The following is a 12,384-nucleotide window of genomic DNA, read 5'->3' on the forward strand; positions in this document are numbered from 1 at the left end:
TGCTGCCCCTCTATTCAACTGGTATTATTTTCTGGCCCAAAACATTAGGTTTTGCAAATATTTCGTGGGCTTACATAGATATGTAAATAAATTGAACTTTCTGTATTATTCATTTTTTCTTAAACTGGGGGGGGGCCCTTTTTTTTTTCTAAACTTGTTTTTGTCCGCAGATTTATCTAATTGTGGAATGTCCATCCAGCACACAGTCTCGGCAGTCGCAGGAGATGATAGGGCTGAAGTCCCCGGAGGGTGGGGCCAGACACTTGATCTGGTTGCCAGGAAGCAAGATGGGACATAATGGGTCTGAGAGTTTGATGGGAGTTTGTCAAACTGCCCGGCTTTGCTTTCTCAAGAGGGTAACCATCGTAGCAGGTTAGTGCATCTCCAGACCTTCCCTCGGAGCATCCTGTGCCCCGACAAGACCCCTCCTCAGGACACCCTTTCCCCACACCTCTAAAACACCTCTCCCACCCAGGAACTCCAGACCATTCTCTTTCCAGTGTCTGGGTCCAAACTTGGCCTGTAGTTGAACACTGGTACAGAAGGCCCTGGGATAGGAGGCCAGAGATGGCTTTGAAGCTCGTTCCTGCCCCAGTGCACCCGCCTCCCAGCCTGGGAAACTACTGTTTGTTTTCCGGGTGTCATGGGATACGTGTTCGGCCTTGCCGTCGGTCGTGCTGGCTCCCGAGTGGAGCTAGGGAAGCGCGTCTCCTCCGAATTCTGTCCACAGGTGCTGCAAGCCCTGAGCAGCCCCGCCTGCGCCATGGGCTCAGAGGTCTGGGTCGGCACTTGGCGGCCCCATCGGCCCCGCGGCCCCATCGCGGCACTCCACAGAGGCCCAGGGCCCAAATACAAGCTGCCACCGAACACCGGTAGCAAGGGCGGATACCCGGGGAGGAAGTAGGGGAAGGTGGGACTGTGGGCGGTCTACATTGGTGCCAGGAATCCAAGAACCGGAGGACTCTGCCCGGAGCAGAAAGGGAGGCAAAAAGATAAGGGGTTCTGTGCTGGGACTGCCTTGGTGAAGTGGGGGAGGGAAAGGAGTAAAGCTGGCAGCCGCAGGGCGCTGCGGAAGGTGACGCGGGGATGCTCCCGCAGGTTACATCCTGCACGACCCATCTCGGCCGCGCGCGCCCGCCTTCACCTTCGGCTCGCGCCTGCCCTTGCAGCACACAACCTGCGGGCCGGGACCGAGCCACCTGGTGCCCGCCCGCATGACCGTGCGCGGAACCGATGGCACCCCAGCCTTCTCCATCTATGGTCGCTTACGCCACACTGCGCCTGTCCTCACTCCGGGACCGGGTCAGCACCCTGGGGCACGGGTCTCCCCAAAATGGAACTGCCTCTAAGGAAGCCCACTGGGAAACTCCTCACCCAAACCCAGAATCCCGGGAACCTTCTACCCATACCCAGAAACCCGAACCTCAATGTGGCTCCAATTTCTCTCAAGTGCCAAGACCCCCAGGCTAAGCTCCCCATACCCCACCCCCACCCCGCCCCAGTTCTGGCCCACACTCTTGGTCCATCCCATAGGTAGATACTTCCCAGAACGCGCGGGAAACGCAACGTACCCCAGTGCTCCCCGGCATACCATGGCTTCCAGAAACTGGGGCATCCTCTCGAAGCAGCAAACCCCAGGTGAGGCCAGAGGGCTATATCCAGCACTAGGGACCTTCCCGCACTCCAACCTGCAGTCTGCCATAAATACAAGGAGATTGGTCCAACATAACCTCTTGTTGGCTCCTCCCTAGGCCCTGCGTCCTACACTGTGCCTTCGCTCTTGGGTCCTCGTGTCATAGGCAAAGTCTCAGCCCCAACCTACTCCATCTATGGCCGCAGCGCTGTGGGCAGCTGCTTCGAGGACCTCAGCAAGGTCGGGGAAAGAGCTGCCAGCTAGCTGAAAGCCTCTAGTAATCAAGAGAGTCAGTAGAACTGGGGGCGGTGAAAAACACCTGGCGTTCTACCACTTAGGAAACTGAGGCAGGAGGATTGTGAGTTCAAAGTCAGCCTGGGGTACATAGTGAAAGTCTAGCCTGAGGGAGGGGGAAAAAAAGGATGAGTAGTCCACAAGGAATTGAGGCTAGACTCAACACCCTGCTCCTGTCCTAGACCCCAGGCCCCTGTGCCTACCACGTTGTGAACCCGGGGGTCTACAAGACTCGAGCCCCGCAGTTCACGATGCTGGCACGGACTTCGCCACCCCAGGAAAGCACTCCGAAGCCAGGACCCGCAACCTACAGCGTGGAAGAGGTGGTCTGGAGTCCAGGGTCAAGGGGCAGGGGATGAGGGTCTGTGGACGGGGTCCCTGGGGTACAGGGGTTCCTGTATGAAGCCGAACAGCTGGCTTGGTAAGATCAGCAGCATCTCCTGGCCCGCAGCACCGGAAGCCTCGTGGCTGGAGCTTCGGGATCAGGCACTCAGACTACCTGGCCCCCATGATACCGTACCACGTGGAAGACTGACTCTAGCAGGCGCGCATTGGCCCTCGGTTGTTTTCTTAAAGCTTTTCAAGCCGGCGCTGTGTGTGTGTGCTTCGCTCTCTGCGTGGTTCGGCGGGTGAGGGGTGGGGCAGATGAGCGCGAGCGTCGATGGTCCTAGTGGCGTCTGAACTTTGGAAGTGTCTGAACCCAGAGACTAGTAGTCGGAAAGACAGCAGTGCCCGGACCCATAGATATCAAGACCCCAGAGAACTGGGCAGAGCGGAAGCCAGTCCAGAGAGTACCACATCCTCCTGGCCCTTAGGGTCCCGGAAACATCCCCAATTGGCCATAAAGTAGCAGTTAGGGAGCAGCTGAAGTGGTGATTGGCCTGACAAGTGCCACCTCCTGGGACCGCCCCATCTGCCCGCTGTCCCTAGACTACCTCTTTCTGTGGCTTTGTTCTGCACCTAACTCCACGACGGGTTGAGGCATACCAGGGCGGAACCGGGACAGAGCCAGAAAACTGGTAAAGACCCCTAAACTGACTAGGTACTGGACTGGGGTCTAGTTGTGAGATCGAGAAAAGGAAGCCAGACTTGGGGGTGAAAGGTGCTGGGTGCTGAGGAAAACATGGGTCAATGAGGGGCACCAGAAACACATTTAGGAGCAAGGTTGGGACAAGAGACCATGGTGGCTTCGGGGATATGGCCGGGGAGGCGGGTTCCAGCGGTGTCTCAATATCCTCTGCAGGCTGAAGCAATGGCAGCTCCGGGGACACCATCTCCCTCAACCCCAGAGACAGCTGGTGCCGTCTCAGGGGGAGGGGGGAGGGAACCCAAGAAGCTGCCTGAGCTGATCCGCCTCAAACGAGATGGAGGGCATCTGAGTGAGGCAGATATCAGGGATTTCGTGCAAGCAGTGATGGATGGAAGCGCACAGGACACACAAATTGGTGTGTGGCAAGCCCTAATTGGACCTTGACCCCTAACTTCCCCATTCGCACCTCAAAGATCCCCAGTACCTCATCACCACCCCAGGCCGCAGAAAACCCATGCGCTGTGAACACCCCACTCCTATGTCCACACACAGGGGCTATGCTGATGGCCATTCGGCTGCAGGGCATGGACCCAGAAGAGACAACCGTGCTGACGCAGGCCCTGGCAGACTCTGGGCAGCAACTAGAGTGGCCCAAGGCCTGGCACCAGCAGCTTGTGGATAAACACTCCACGGGAGGTGTGGGGGACAAGGTCAGCCTGGTTCTGGCACCTGCCCTGGCTGCGTGTGGCTGTAAGGTTAGTAACTGCTATCTCCACGAATCTCTGACCCACTCACAAGCACCTCCTACCCTCAAGCCAGGCTCAAAGCTCTCAAAGACAAAATCCAGGGTTGTCCTGTCCCCCAATACAGACCATGGAATACAGCTGCCTCAGTACCTAACAGCACCCTCAGAGAAAGAGCTGGGTCTTTCTCTTGTCCCATGGACTTGGGTCCCAGACATATATGAGCGCCAGTTCCTGCCCTACTGACAAATTGCTCCCCGCCAAGTACGATTTCCTTTCCAGCAATTGGGCACCCACATGAACTGTTTAAAATATTTGAAAATAGTACAACTGCTTAAAGTAATTTCAGCTGAAGCTCTCACTAAGGGAGCGAGAAAATGGGGCTAAGGGGAGTGGTGCCGGGGCAGACAGGAATCCTATCCACCAGGTGCCAATGATCAGCGGACGTGGTCTGGGACACACAGGGGGCACACTGGATAAGCTGGAGTCTATTCCTGGGTTCAATGTCACCCAGAGCCCAGAGCAGGTACAGGTGGGCCACAAAATCCATCACTGATCTGGGTTGAGGGAGAATCACTGGCCAGAATCACGGGACAACCAACTGATAGGTTATTTATACGGGTCACTAGTGAGAGTGTTGACTATTCTAAAGGTCATCCATTGTAGATGGGCCAGAGTTGTAAGAGAACTTTGATCTGGATTATTACTCGGGAGTAGGTAGAAACACCCATGGGCTGGTAATCATTAATGTGTCATAAGATAATCAGGTCAGGCATCAGAATCAGATTATTGGCACTTGGGCCATGTTTTGAACTCTTGCTGGGTCCGTGGCCAGGGCCAGTGAGAGGGCCCTTCCTCCAAGGTCACTGCAGGTGTCTGAACAGATATTGCGCTTACTGGAGGAGGTGGGCTGCTGCATTGTTGGCCAGAGTGAGAAGCTGGTCCCTGCTGATGGAATCCTGTACGCTGCACGAGATGTGACAGCTACTGTGGACAGTGTACCACTCATTACAGGTGACCTGATACGGGGTACCCTGACTGACATACGATCTTTATCACAGAGGCAATACCCTCCGTCTCCAGGTATCATCCCCTGGGATGATGTTTCTGTTCTCCACAGCCTCAATCCTCAGTAAGAAGGTCGTGGAAGGACTGTCCACTCTGGTGGTGGATGTCAAGTTTGGGGGGGCTGCAGTCTTCCCAGACCAGGAGCAGGCCCGAGAGCTGGCAAACACATTGGTGAGCCCATGCTGGGCCTCTATGGCCTTTCTTTTTTGTTTTGTTTTTCGAAATAGGGTTTCTCTATGTAGCCCTGGCTGTCCTGGACTTGCTCTGTAGACCAGGCTAGCCTCGAACTCACAGAGATCCGCCTGCCTCTGCCTCCAGAGTGCTGGGATTAAAGGTGTGCACCACCACCGCCCGGCCTCTGTGCCCTTTCTGAGAAGAAATGTGAACCTCACCTTCGGTCGCATCCCTGCCTCTGCCCACTCAACAATCCCTGTAGAACCAACTGGCAATCCCCCTTTCCAGCCCTCCTACCGTATCTAATCAAGGCTGTCCTGAGCTTGGGACTGGGGCAATCCTCCACAGAACCCCTCCACTAGAGCGAACAAGACCACCCCACCAACACCTGGCAGTGAAGCCCTGGCAGTGTTGGTTTCCGATCTGCACCCCGAGTATTTCCTGACATCCCAACCCAGGTGCAGTAGGCATGGAATTAGGTAATGCCAACTGGACACTGAGTAGTGCCTCCCCAGGTTAGGGCGGGAGTGGGCCTGGGGCTGCGGGTCGCCGCAGCCCTCACCGCCATGGATAGCCCTCTGGGCCGCAGCGTGGGCCATACCCTGGAAGTGGAAGAAGCGTTGCTTTGCCTGGACGGTGCGGGGCCGCCGGACCTACGGGACCTGGTCATTAGGCTAGGTGAGAGGGCTGAAGTTAAGATCACCTATCTATGTGTCAGGGCTCTCAACCCTGCGGTTCCTGAGCTCCGTCCCTCCCGCCAGCAGGGGGCGCCATCCTTTGGCTTAGCGGACAGGCGGAAACCCAAGACCAGGGCGTTGCCCGAGTGGCCGCGGCGTTGGATGACGGCTCTGCGTTGGGTCGCTTCCAGCTGATGCTTTCGGCGCAGGGCGTGGAGCCAGGCCTAGCCAGAGCACTGTGCTCCGGGAGCCCCGCGCAACGCCGCCAGCTGCTGCCCCACGCGAGAGTGCAAGAGGAGCTGCTCGCCCCTGCAGACGGTGAGAACGGATATCCCCGGCGCCAGGCCCCGCCCACTTCCTCTCCGCGTCTTTTCCTTCCTGGTCCCGTCCTCGTGCGTCCGCCTGCAGCTCCCTAGCTTCTCCGCGACCGCCTCTCCTCCACGCCCCAGGCACCGTGGAGAACGTCTTGGCGTTGCCGCTGGCCCGTGTGCTGCACGAGCTCGGGGCCGGACGCAGCCGAGCGGGACAGCCGATCAAGCCGGGAGTGGGTGCCGAGCTGCTGGTCGACGTGGGTCAGTGGCTGTACCGCGGTGAGCGCCGTTCGGGACCGGCAAGCAGTCCTCCACTCCCGGTCGCCGTGTGGCCTAGGTAACCGCTCCGTCGCTCGCGCAGGTACACCCTGGCTCCGCGTACACCTGGACGGCCCGACGCTCAGCGACCAGCAGCGCCGCGCTCTGCAGGGGGCGCTCGTGCTGTCTGACCGCGCACCCTTCAAGGCCCCTTCACCTTTCGCTGAGCTAGTCCTCCCACCGACCGTCGTTCAGCCCTAAATCCGACCCCACCGCAAGCAGGTGGGTGGGTCCCGCATTTGAGCAAACCCCCTACCCACCAGGGCGGGACTGGATGGGACTAGGTGAAACAAATGACCTCTGTGGTTTGTCTGAGGGTGCTGCCACTACCTCGTCCTGTCCTTTGAGGGTGAGGTAGAGACCTGGTGTGAGGTCCGAGTGGTGCAGCCCAGAAAGGGGGTATGTTGTGAATATTTGTCAATCCCATCTTCTCCGGGTGATGCCAGAGACCTCAGGGACACACGGGCCAAAGGTGCCCTGAGCACGAATGGGCTATTCTGTGTGACACTAGTGGTACTGGATTTCTCCTGAGCCCCAGACCACCTGAGGCTAGGAAGGATTACCCCTTTAAGGTAGTAAACCAGAGTATCAGCGACATCCTTCCTTTAAAAAAAATTTATTGTAAATAGGCGTGTGTTCTGGTGCCCAGGCAAAGCATGTTCTGAATGCTTCTAGGCATCCAGAAGGAAGCCTGGTGGTTGAGGGGCAGATAATGGACAGATTGCGGTAATGAAGGAAGCGTGGTGGTTGAGGGGCAGGTTAAGGACAGATTGCGGTAATGAGGCTGAGGCTCCCTAGTTAAAGAACTAGGAGCGAACCAGCTATGAACAATTGGCGTTGCCTAAGCTCAAGCTTAAGGCGAAGCAGTTCTGTGTTCAGATGAGCCCCGACAGGCAGCTAACCTGCATGGATATGGGGTGACAAGTTTCTCCAGCAGTGGGGGCCCAGGCACCTTGTCTGTTCTTTTCCAACTGCTGGCATCTCTGTTCTTTTTCAGGAGCTTCAGGTCCATGGTGCTACAGGCTCTAGGGCCCAAAGCCTGGTCCAGGCTCTCTCAGTTCAAACCTCGAGTCCTTCTCCGGATCCCAGGAAGCGAAACTCTGTATGTAAAGTCCCGACACTGGTCAGGGCAGGGCCAACCCAAAGGCCCTGGGCTAAGAACCAGGCTGCTGATCACTGCTGTGTTTGGAGCTGGGCTGGGCTGGGCCTGGCTGGCAGCAAGAGCTGAGAAGGAAAAGAGGCACCAACAGCAACGGACAGAGGCCCTGCGCCAGGCTGCTGTGGGCCAGGGTGACTTCAGCCTACTAGACCACAAAGGCCAGCCGCGATGTAAAGCCGACTTTCGAGGCCAGTGGGTACTGATGTACTTTGGCTTCACTCACTGCCCTGATATCTGCCCTGATGAGCTGGAAAAACTGGTCCAAGTGGTCCAGAAGCTGGAGGCAGAGCCTGACCTGCCCCTGGTGCAGCCTGTCTTCATCACTGTGGACCCAGAACGGGATGATGTGGCAGCCATGGCCCGGTATGTGAAGGACTTCCACCCAAGACTGCTGGGTCTGACTGGTTCGAAAGAACAAGTGGCCCAAGCTAGTCGCAACTACCGTGTATACTACAGTGCTGGTCCCAAGGATGAGGACCAGGACTATATTGTGGACCACTCCATTGCTATTTACTTGCTCAACCCAGACGGTCTTTTCACGGACTACTATGGTCGAAGCCGGTCAGCAGAGCAGATTGTAGACAGTGTACGTCGGCACATAGCTGCCTTCCAAAGCATCCTGCCCTAAACATCCTACCTAGGCCCTGTCGGTAAATAAATGAATGTACTTAGTCAGTGTGTGGGTGCTCTCTCTCCGCAGTCCATTTAAATGGCTTGTTGAGTGAACAGGGAGGGGGTAGCAGTATCACTTAATAGGCTAGGCCAGCCTGGAGGCAGCACTGGAATAAATGGCCCCATGGTACATTAGGGGCACAAGATTTCCAGGTATACACTACCTTCCACCCCTGCGCCTCAGTACTCTCCACTCAAGGCTGGACCATGGAGGGGGCAGCATAGGTCTGGAAGCGTGTATGGGCTCGCTGGTGTGTGAGCAGTCTCAGAGACATGGTATCCACAGCTGCCTCCAGGCCTGGCTGCTGGGTGATCTCCACCGTATAGTCATTAGCCTGTGGAGACGAGGCATCAGCAGAGTCCAAGGGGGTTTCCCCATCCCATGTGTCCCAGGCCACTCACCAGCTGTAAGGAGGCCAGCATGGAGCGGCACACCTCAAAAGCAGGCTGCCCAGCTACAAGCTCCGCAAAGGGACACCACTCATTGAGCCGGGGGAACCGTGAAACCAACTGGTCCCCATAGGTGTGGATATCAAAGGGCACATGCTGCTCCTGCACAGGGAAAGGCCATGTTAGCTTCAAGTGGAGAGACAGCTCGGATAACCCCAAGCTGGTGGCAGAAGGCCGGAGTTCCCAACAGCATCCTAACCTGCTCCTGGAGCAGGGGCTGGATAGTATCTTCCCAGTCCCTGATGCGCTGGCTAAGCTCTGTCTCCTGGACAAACTTCTGGGAGGTGGCGATGAAGAGTTCCTATGGAAGGACCAGTGTGTTCTTCCTGCACGTAAGGGCCCAGGATGCCCCACTGCTCCACCCGTGACCCAGGCCTACCACATTTCTTCGGACTAGCTCTTCATATCTCAGGGACTCTGGCATAGCCTCTGCATCTAGAAAGACCCAACCATGAGCTGCTGCAGCTATGAGGCTGCAAACCCTCATCTCAGGCAGCTCTTGCTCCCTCAGCACATCGCAGGTGCTCCCATTACCTACCTAGGTCAGCAGCTTCCCCAGGCATCACCTCCTCCCGCTCTGCATACTCCTCAGGCTCTAGAAAGTCATCTGCTGAGACGTGGGAGAAGTGACCAGAGGCAGCTGCTCAGACAGCAGTAGGTGCTGAGAGCACGGACTCCTCCCATCCCACCCCACATCAAACGGCACCTACCCGCTTCCCCAAGGTCTTCTAGGGATTCTTCCAAGCGTTCCTCCTCTACAGGCCACAGATCCTCCTTGGCCCCAGGCAGCCATCTCTCCGTCATCTGTCCAGAGAATATCTGTGAGGAGACTCATCTTCCAGGCCCTGTGGGTCTCAGACTCGAGTACTATGGGCACTTGCCTTCTGCCTCTGCAGCTTCTGAAGGCTCTCTAGCTGTTCTTTTACGTGTTTCCAGTACAGCACTTCCATGTCTGCAGACAAAGGCCTTATGAGGGGCTTCCCCATCCAGACCAAGCTCACCCTTGTCCACCCAGGATGTCAAGTGACCCTGGCAGGGAGGATGGCAGTGGAACTGGGGAAGGCAAAGACTACCTTCCCCGAACAGGTAGGACTCCAGCCTCACCTGCAAAGGTTGGGCCCTTTCGCCGAGGCCTCCTGCTGTCAGCATGGTCAGCATCTGTGAGAGAGCAGTTAGCAAGAACCGGGCCAAAATCACAGTACCCAGGCAAAGGGATGTGCTGCCTTAACCCACACTCACTCACAGGCAGCCAGGTACCACTGGTGGAAGTCCTGCAGCTTGGTGGCACGTTTCCTCTTGCGTTTATGTCCTGGAGGCTCCTCCATACCAGGCGGCACAGAAAAGGGCTTACCTGGAGACAGAGAGACTGCCTCAGGAGTAGCCAAGGAAAGGGGATACAAAGGCCCCTCCAATCCACTATCTTGTAACTCAGTAGCCCTAGGCAGGGGAAAATAAATGAGGCCACCAATTCTACTGACCTTTCTGGAAGACCTTAGAGTCCAAGGAGTCAAAAGGGTCCAGGCTCTGCCAGGGATCTGGGGTCTCCTGAGTACAAACAAGCAGAAGTTGAGGGAAGAGCAGGAGCCCTCCCCACCAGAGCTCACAAAGTGGTGATAGCCCAGGATTCGAGAGGCCCAAAGCTACATGGGAGAGGACTTAAGTTTCTGGAAGAAGTGCTGAGAGTCTGAAGGGCAACAGGGCAAAGACATACCTTTGAATATACCTGCCCTGCCAGGGACCTGGCATTTCTCACCTGTAGCCGGGAGGCAGGCTCCGGGTTCCCTTGTCGCTCCCGCAGCATGTATCTCCTGGGCAAGGGAGCAGTCTGCAAAGAAATCGCTCACAGGCTCTCCTCTCTTGGCTCTTGTCCACCAAAAGCTCTCAAGAGCCCAGAAATTCTGCTTAGTGTCACAGCAAAAACATGGTTCAAGGGCCCTCTTAGGGACCAAAAGTAAAAACCTTAAGGAGGCCAGCCTGGTCTACAGAGCTAGTTCCAGGACAGGCTCCAAAGCCACAGAGAAACCCTGTCTCGAAAAACCAAAAAAAAAAAAAAAAAAAACCTTAAGGAGGGGCCAGTAAAAGTTGAGCAAGTGCTCGCCCTGCAAGCCTGAGGACCTAAGTTCAGTCCCCAGCATTTACATAAAATAAAGTCAGCCAGGTGTGGTGGTGCTCACTGTGGTGGTGAACAGTTTCCTCCTAGAGTAAAACTATGACACAGGATGTGAGCAGGGCAATGAACAGCAGGATGTTCTAAGACAGCACTCTCAGCCTCCCTAATGCTGCAACCCTTTAACACAGTTCCTCATGTTGTGGTGACCCCAACCATACAATTTCATTGCTACTTCATAACTGTAATTCTGCTGCAGTTACGAATCATAATGTAAACATATTTGATATGGGACACCGCCCCCCAAAAAAGGGTCGCAACCTACAGGTTAAGAACTGCTGTTCTAAGATGAGGTGAAACACTCCATTCTACAGGATGGTCATTAACATATCAAGTAAACTCAACAGTTTCAGGAAATTCCTAAAACTGACTAGATTCACTAGGTCCCTATTTCCCCAAGAATACGTAAACAGTAAAGACTGCTGAGAAGATTCTCCCAACAGCCCAACTACATAGAAGGCTTAGAAGTAGATACCAGCCAAGCTTCAGTGAAGACTCGGATAAGCTGAGCTGCATAGAAGAGGCTGAGGCCCAACCAAGCCCCCATGAAGACACTCGCCTCCGAGTTGTGCAGCGTGCTCCAGGTTTCCAGCTCTGTGAGCTTTCACAAATGCTTGGTTGGGTCTTTGGCAATGCAGGCGTCTCTGAGTCATTTCTGCTCCTACAGGTAACACCTCACCCATATTCCTCCAAGTAATCCCCCACCCCCCACCCCAAAAAAACGCTCATTGGTTCACCAAGTTGGACTTTGATCTGTCTTCAGTTCTCTATCTAAGGTAAATAGACATTTGTTCATACCTCCCCGAAAAAAGAACACCAAGGGACACAACAGAACAAAAGACGAAATGGAGAGAAGTGTATGGTCCTGGACATACAGCATAGCAAGTCAGGTAACTGAAGCTGAGAAGCCTCTATGAATGGGGAGATGTCCAAATACAGCTATGCCCTCCATTGCACAGTGTGACAGTGTCGTCTTGTTATGGCAGCAATGGCGTGATTCTTACTACAGGTAATGAGACATGCAACTAAGGCTAAGCCATCAGGCCCAGAGTGTCTGTGAAGGGAATTCCAGGATGACAGTTTATCCACAAGGTATAGGTAGCATGCCTGGTGAGTGGGGTCCACCACATGAATATGGAGATGCTCTGAAGACAGCTAAAGGGTTTAGAAGAAATTCTGCAGTCTCTGACAGCGCACCAGGGTAGAGATCATTGGCAAGAAGTGGAGGAGGTTGTTTCACAATTGCTGTGTAGTGAGAAATGCCCCGGAGCCTGAGACGGCAGCCAACCAAGAACTTTTTGTAAAAAAGGAGAAAATGCAATAAAGGGAGATGCAGTTAGCATCTTTCGTGCTAGCCTCTCACTAATCTGGCAAGTAAATCAGATAAATGAGAGAACGAGATAGGGGTGCTGCCTTGCCATTTCTTAGGGCTTGGAGGCTGAAAGGAAACTAAGGTACAAATTAGATTCATGTTCAAAAGCCCTTCCTGGGATCTAAAACTTGCAACCGATGGGAATAAAGTGTGAGGAAGAGAACATGATAAAGTGATAGAAAATACCTCTCGGGTCTGACCTTTAATAATAAAAAGGGGAAGCAGGGCGGTGGTGGCGCACGCCTTTAATCCCAGCACTCGGGAGGCAGAGGCAGGCGGATCTCTGTGAGTTCGAGACCAGCCTGGTCTACAGAGC

The 12,384-nt window shown here is 55.1% G+C and overlaps 4 protein-coding genes across 10 annotated transcripts in view; 3 read left to right on the top strand and 1 right to left on the bottom strand.

The window, feature by feature from the left end:
- Nucleotides 1–252: 252 nt before the first annotated feature.
- Odf3b (outer dense fiber of sperm tails 3B) lies at nucleotides 253–2,522 on the top strand. 2 transcript variants are annotated; one of them, XM_013348826.2, is made up of 7 exons: nucleotides 253–372; nucleotides 731–872; nucleotides 1,099–1,302; nucleotides 1,534–1,638; nucleotides 1,752–1,873; nucleotides 2,110–2,250; nucleotides 2,379–2,522. In XM_013348826.2, the coding sequence occupies exons 2-7, from the start codon at nucleotides 764–766 to the stop codon at nucleotides 2,460–2,462; spliced, it is 765 nt and encodes a 254-aa protein (XP_013204280.1). In that variant the 5' UTR covers nucleotides 253–372; nucleotides 731–763; the 3' UTR covers nucleotides 2,463–2,522. The 2 variants fall into 2 exon arrangements, with proteins under 2 accessions (XP_013204280.1, XP_005354398.2); XM_005354341.2 differs by lacking the exon at nucleotides 253–372 and having other exon boundaries at nucleotides 463–872.
- Nucleotides 2,523–2,777: 255 nt separating this feature from the next.
- On the top strand, nucleotides 2,778–6,465 carry Tymp (thymidine phosphorylase). 3 transcript variants are annotated; one of them, XM_026782518.1, is made up of 10 exons: nucleotides 2,778–2,969; nucleotides 3,171–3,372; nucleotides 3,510–3,712; nucleotides 4,128–4,232; nucleotides 4,585–4,714; nucleotides 4,821–4,939; nucleotides 5,458–5,620; nucleotides 5,707–5,937; nucleotides 6,069–6,209; nucleotides 6,292–6,465. In XM_026782518.1, exons 2-10 carry the CDS (start codon nucleotides 3,180–3,182, stop codon nucleotides 6,447–6,449), a joined length of 1,443 nt encoding a protein of 480 aa, XP_026638319.1. In that variant the 5' UTR covers nucleotides 2,778–2,969; nucleotides 3,171–3,179; the 3' UTR covers nucleotides 6,450–6,465. The 3 variants fall into 3 exon arrangements, with proteins under 3 accessions (XP_026638319.1, XP_026638318.1, XP_026638320.1); XM_026782517.1 differs by having other exon boundaries at nucleotides 2,779–2,946; XM_026782519.1 differs by having other exon boundaries at nucleotides 2,779–2,946; nucleotides 4,128–4,226.
- Nucleotides 6,466–6,845: 380 nt separating this feature from the next.
- The window catches only part of Ncaph2 (non-SMC condensin II complex subunit H2), a 20,409-nt gene continuing 14,870 nt past the window's right edge, over nucleotides 6,846–12,384 (bottom strand). For 2 of the 4 annotated variants that reach the window (XM_013348875.2, XM_013348873.2), the window contains exons 10-21: nucleotides 10,283–10,354; nucleotides 10,008–10,074; nucleotides 9,773–9,880; nucleotides 9,634–9,687; nucleotides 9,411–9,481; nucleotides 9,240–9,333; nucleotides 9,068–9,136; nucleotides 8,909–8,964; nucleotides 8,729–8,830; nucleotides 8,482–8,631; nucleotides 8,244–8,414; nucleotides 6,846–7,348 (exon numbers count right to left, since the gene is read on the bottom strand). In XM_013348875.2, coding sequence (XP_013204329.1) covers nucleotides 8,274–8,414; nucleotides 8,482–8,631; nucleotides 8,729–8,830; nucleotides 8,909–8,964; nucleotides 9,068–9,136; nucleotides 9,240–9,333; nucleotides 9,411–9,481; nucleotides 9,634–9,687; nucleotides 9,773–9,880; nucleotides 10,008–10,074; nucleotides 10,283–10,354 — 984 coding nt within the window. In that variant the 3' untranslated portion in view covers nucleotides 6,846–7,348; nucleotides 8,244–8,273. Of the gene's footprint in view, nucleotides 7,349–8,243; nucleotides 8,415–8,481; nucleotides 8,632–8,728; nucleotides 8,831–8,908; nucleotides 8,965–9,067; nucleotides 9,140–9,239; nucleotides 9,334–9,410; nucleotides 9,482–9,633; nucleotides 9,688–9,772; nucleotides 9,881–10,007; nucleotides 10,075–10,282; nucleotides 10,355–12,384 lie in introns of all 4 variants that reach the window. The other 2 variants (XM_013348874.2, XM_005354342.3) reach the window with 1 other exon arrangement.
- Nucleotides 7,249–8,082, top strand: LOC101984850 (protein SCO2 homolog, mitochondrial). The gene has a single exon (XM_026782521.1). It carries the CDS (start codon nucleotides 7,259–7,261, stop codon nucleotides 8,033–8,035), a length of 777 nt encoding a protein of 258 aa, XP_026638322.1. The 5' UTR covers nucleotides 7,249–7,258; the 3' UTR covers nucleotides 8,036–8,082.

The sequence above is a fragment of the Microtus ochrogaster genome, chromosome 15 (genome assembly GCF_000317375.1).
Source record: "Microtus ochrogaster isolate Prairie Vole_2 chromosome 15, MicOch1.0, whole genome shotgun sequence".
NCBI classification, from domain to species: domain Eukaryota; kingdom Metazoa; phylum Chordata; class Mammalia; order Rodentia; family Cricetidae; genus Microtus; species Microtus ochrogaster.

Excerpts from the sequence above, each read along its gene's own strand:
- Odf3b (XM_005354341.2), top strand. The coding sequence starts at position 644 with ATGGGATACGTGTTCGGCCTTGCCGTCGGTCGTGCTGGCTCCCGAGTG. Across the intron at positions 873-1,098 it reads CAAGCTGCCACCGAACACCG|GTTACATCCTGCACGACCCA; the intron begins GTAGCAAGGGCG and ends ATGCTCCCGCAG. Across the intron at positions 1,874-2,109 it reads GCTTCGAGGACCTCAGCAAG|ACCCCAGGCCCCTGTGCCTA; the intron begins GTCGGGGAAAGA and ends CTCCTGTCCTAG.
- Tymp (XM_026782518.1), top strand. The coding sequence starts at position 3,180 with ATGGCAGCTCCGGGGACACCATCTCCCTCAACCCCAGAGACAGCTGGT. Across the intron at positions 3,713-4,127 it reads TGGCTGCGTGTGGCTGTAAG|GTGCCAATGATCAGCGGACG; the intron begins GTTAGTAACTGC and ends CCTATCCACCAG. Across the intron at positions 5,938-6,068 it reads GCTGCTCGCCCCTGCAGACG|GCACCGTGGAGAACGTCTTG; the intron begins GTGAGAACGGAT and ends TCCACGCCCCAG.
- LOC101984850 (XM_026782521.1), top strand. The coding sequence starts at position 7,259 with ATGGTGCTACAGGCTCTAGGGCCCAAAGCCTGGTCCAGGCTCTCTCAG.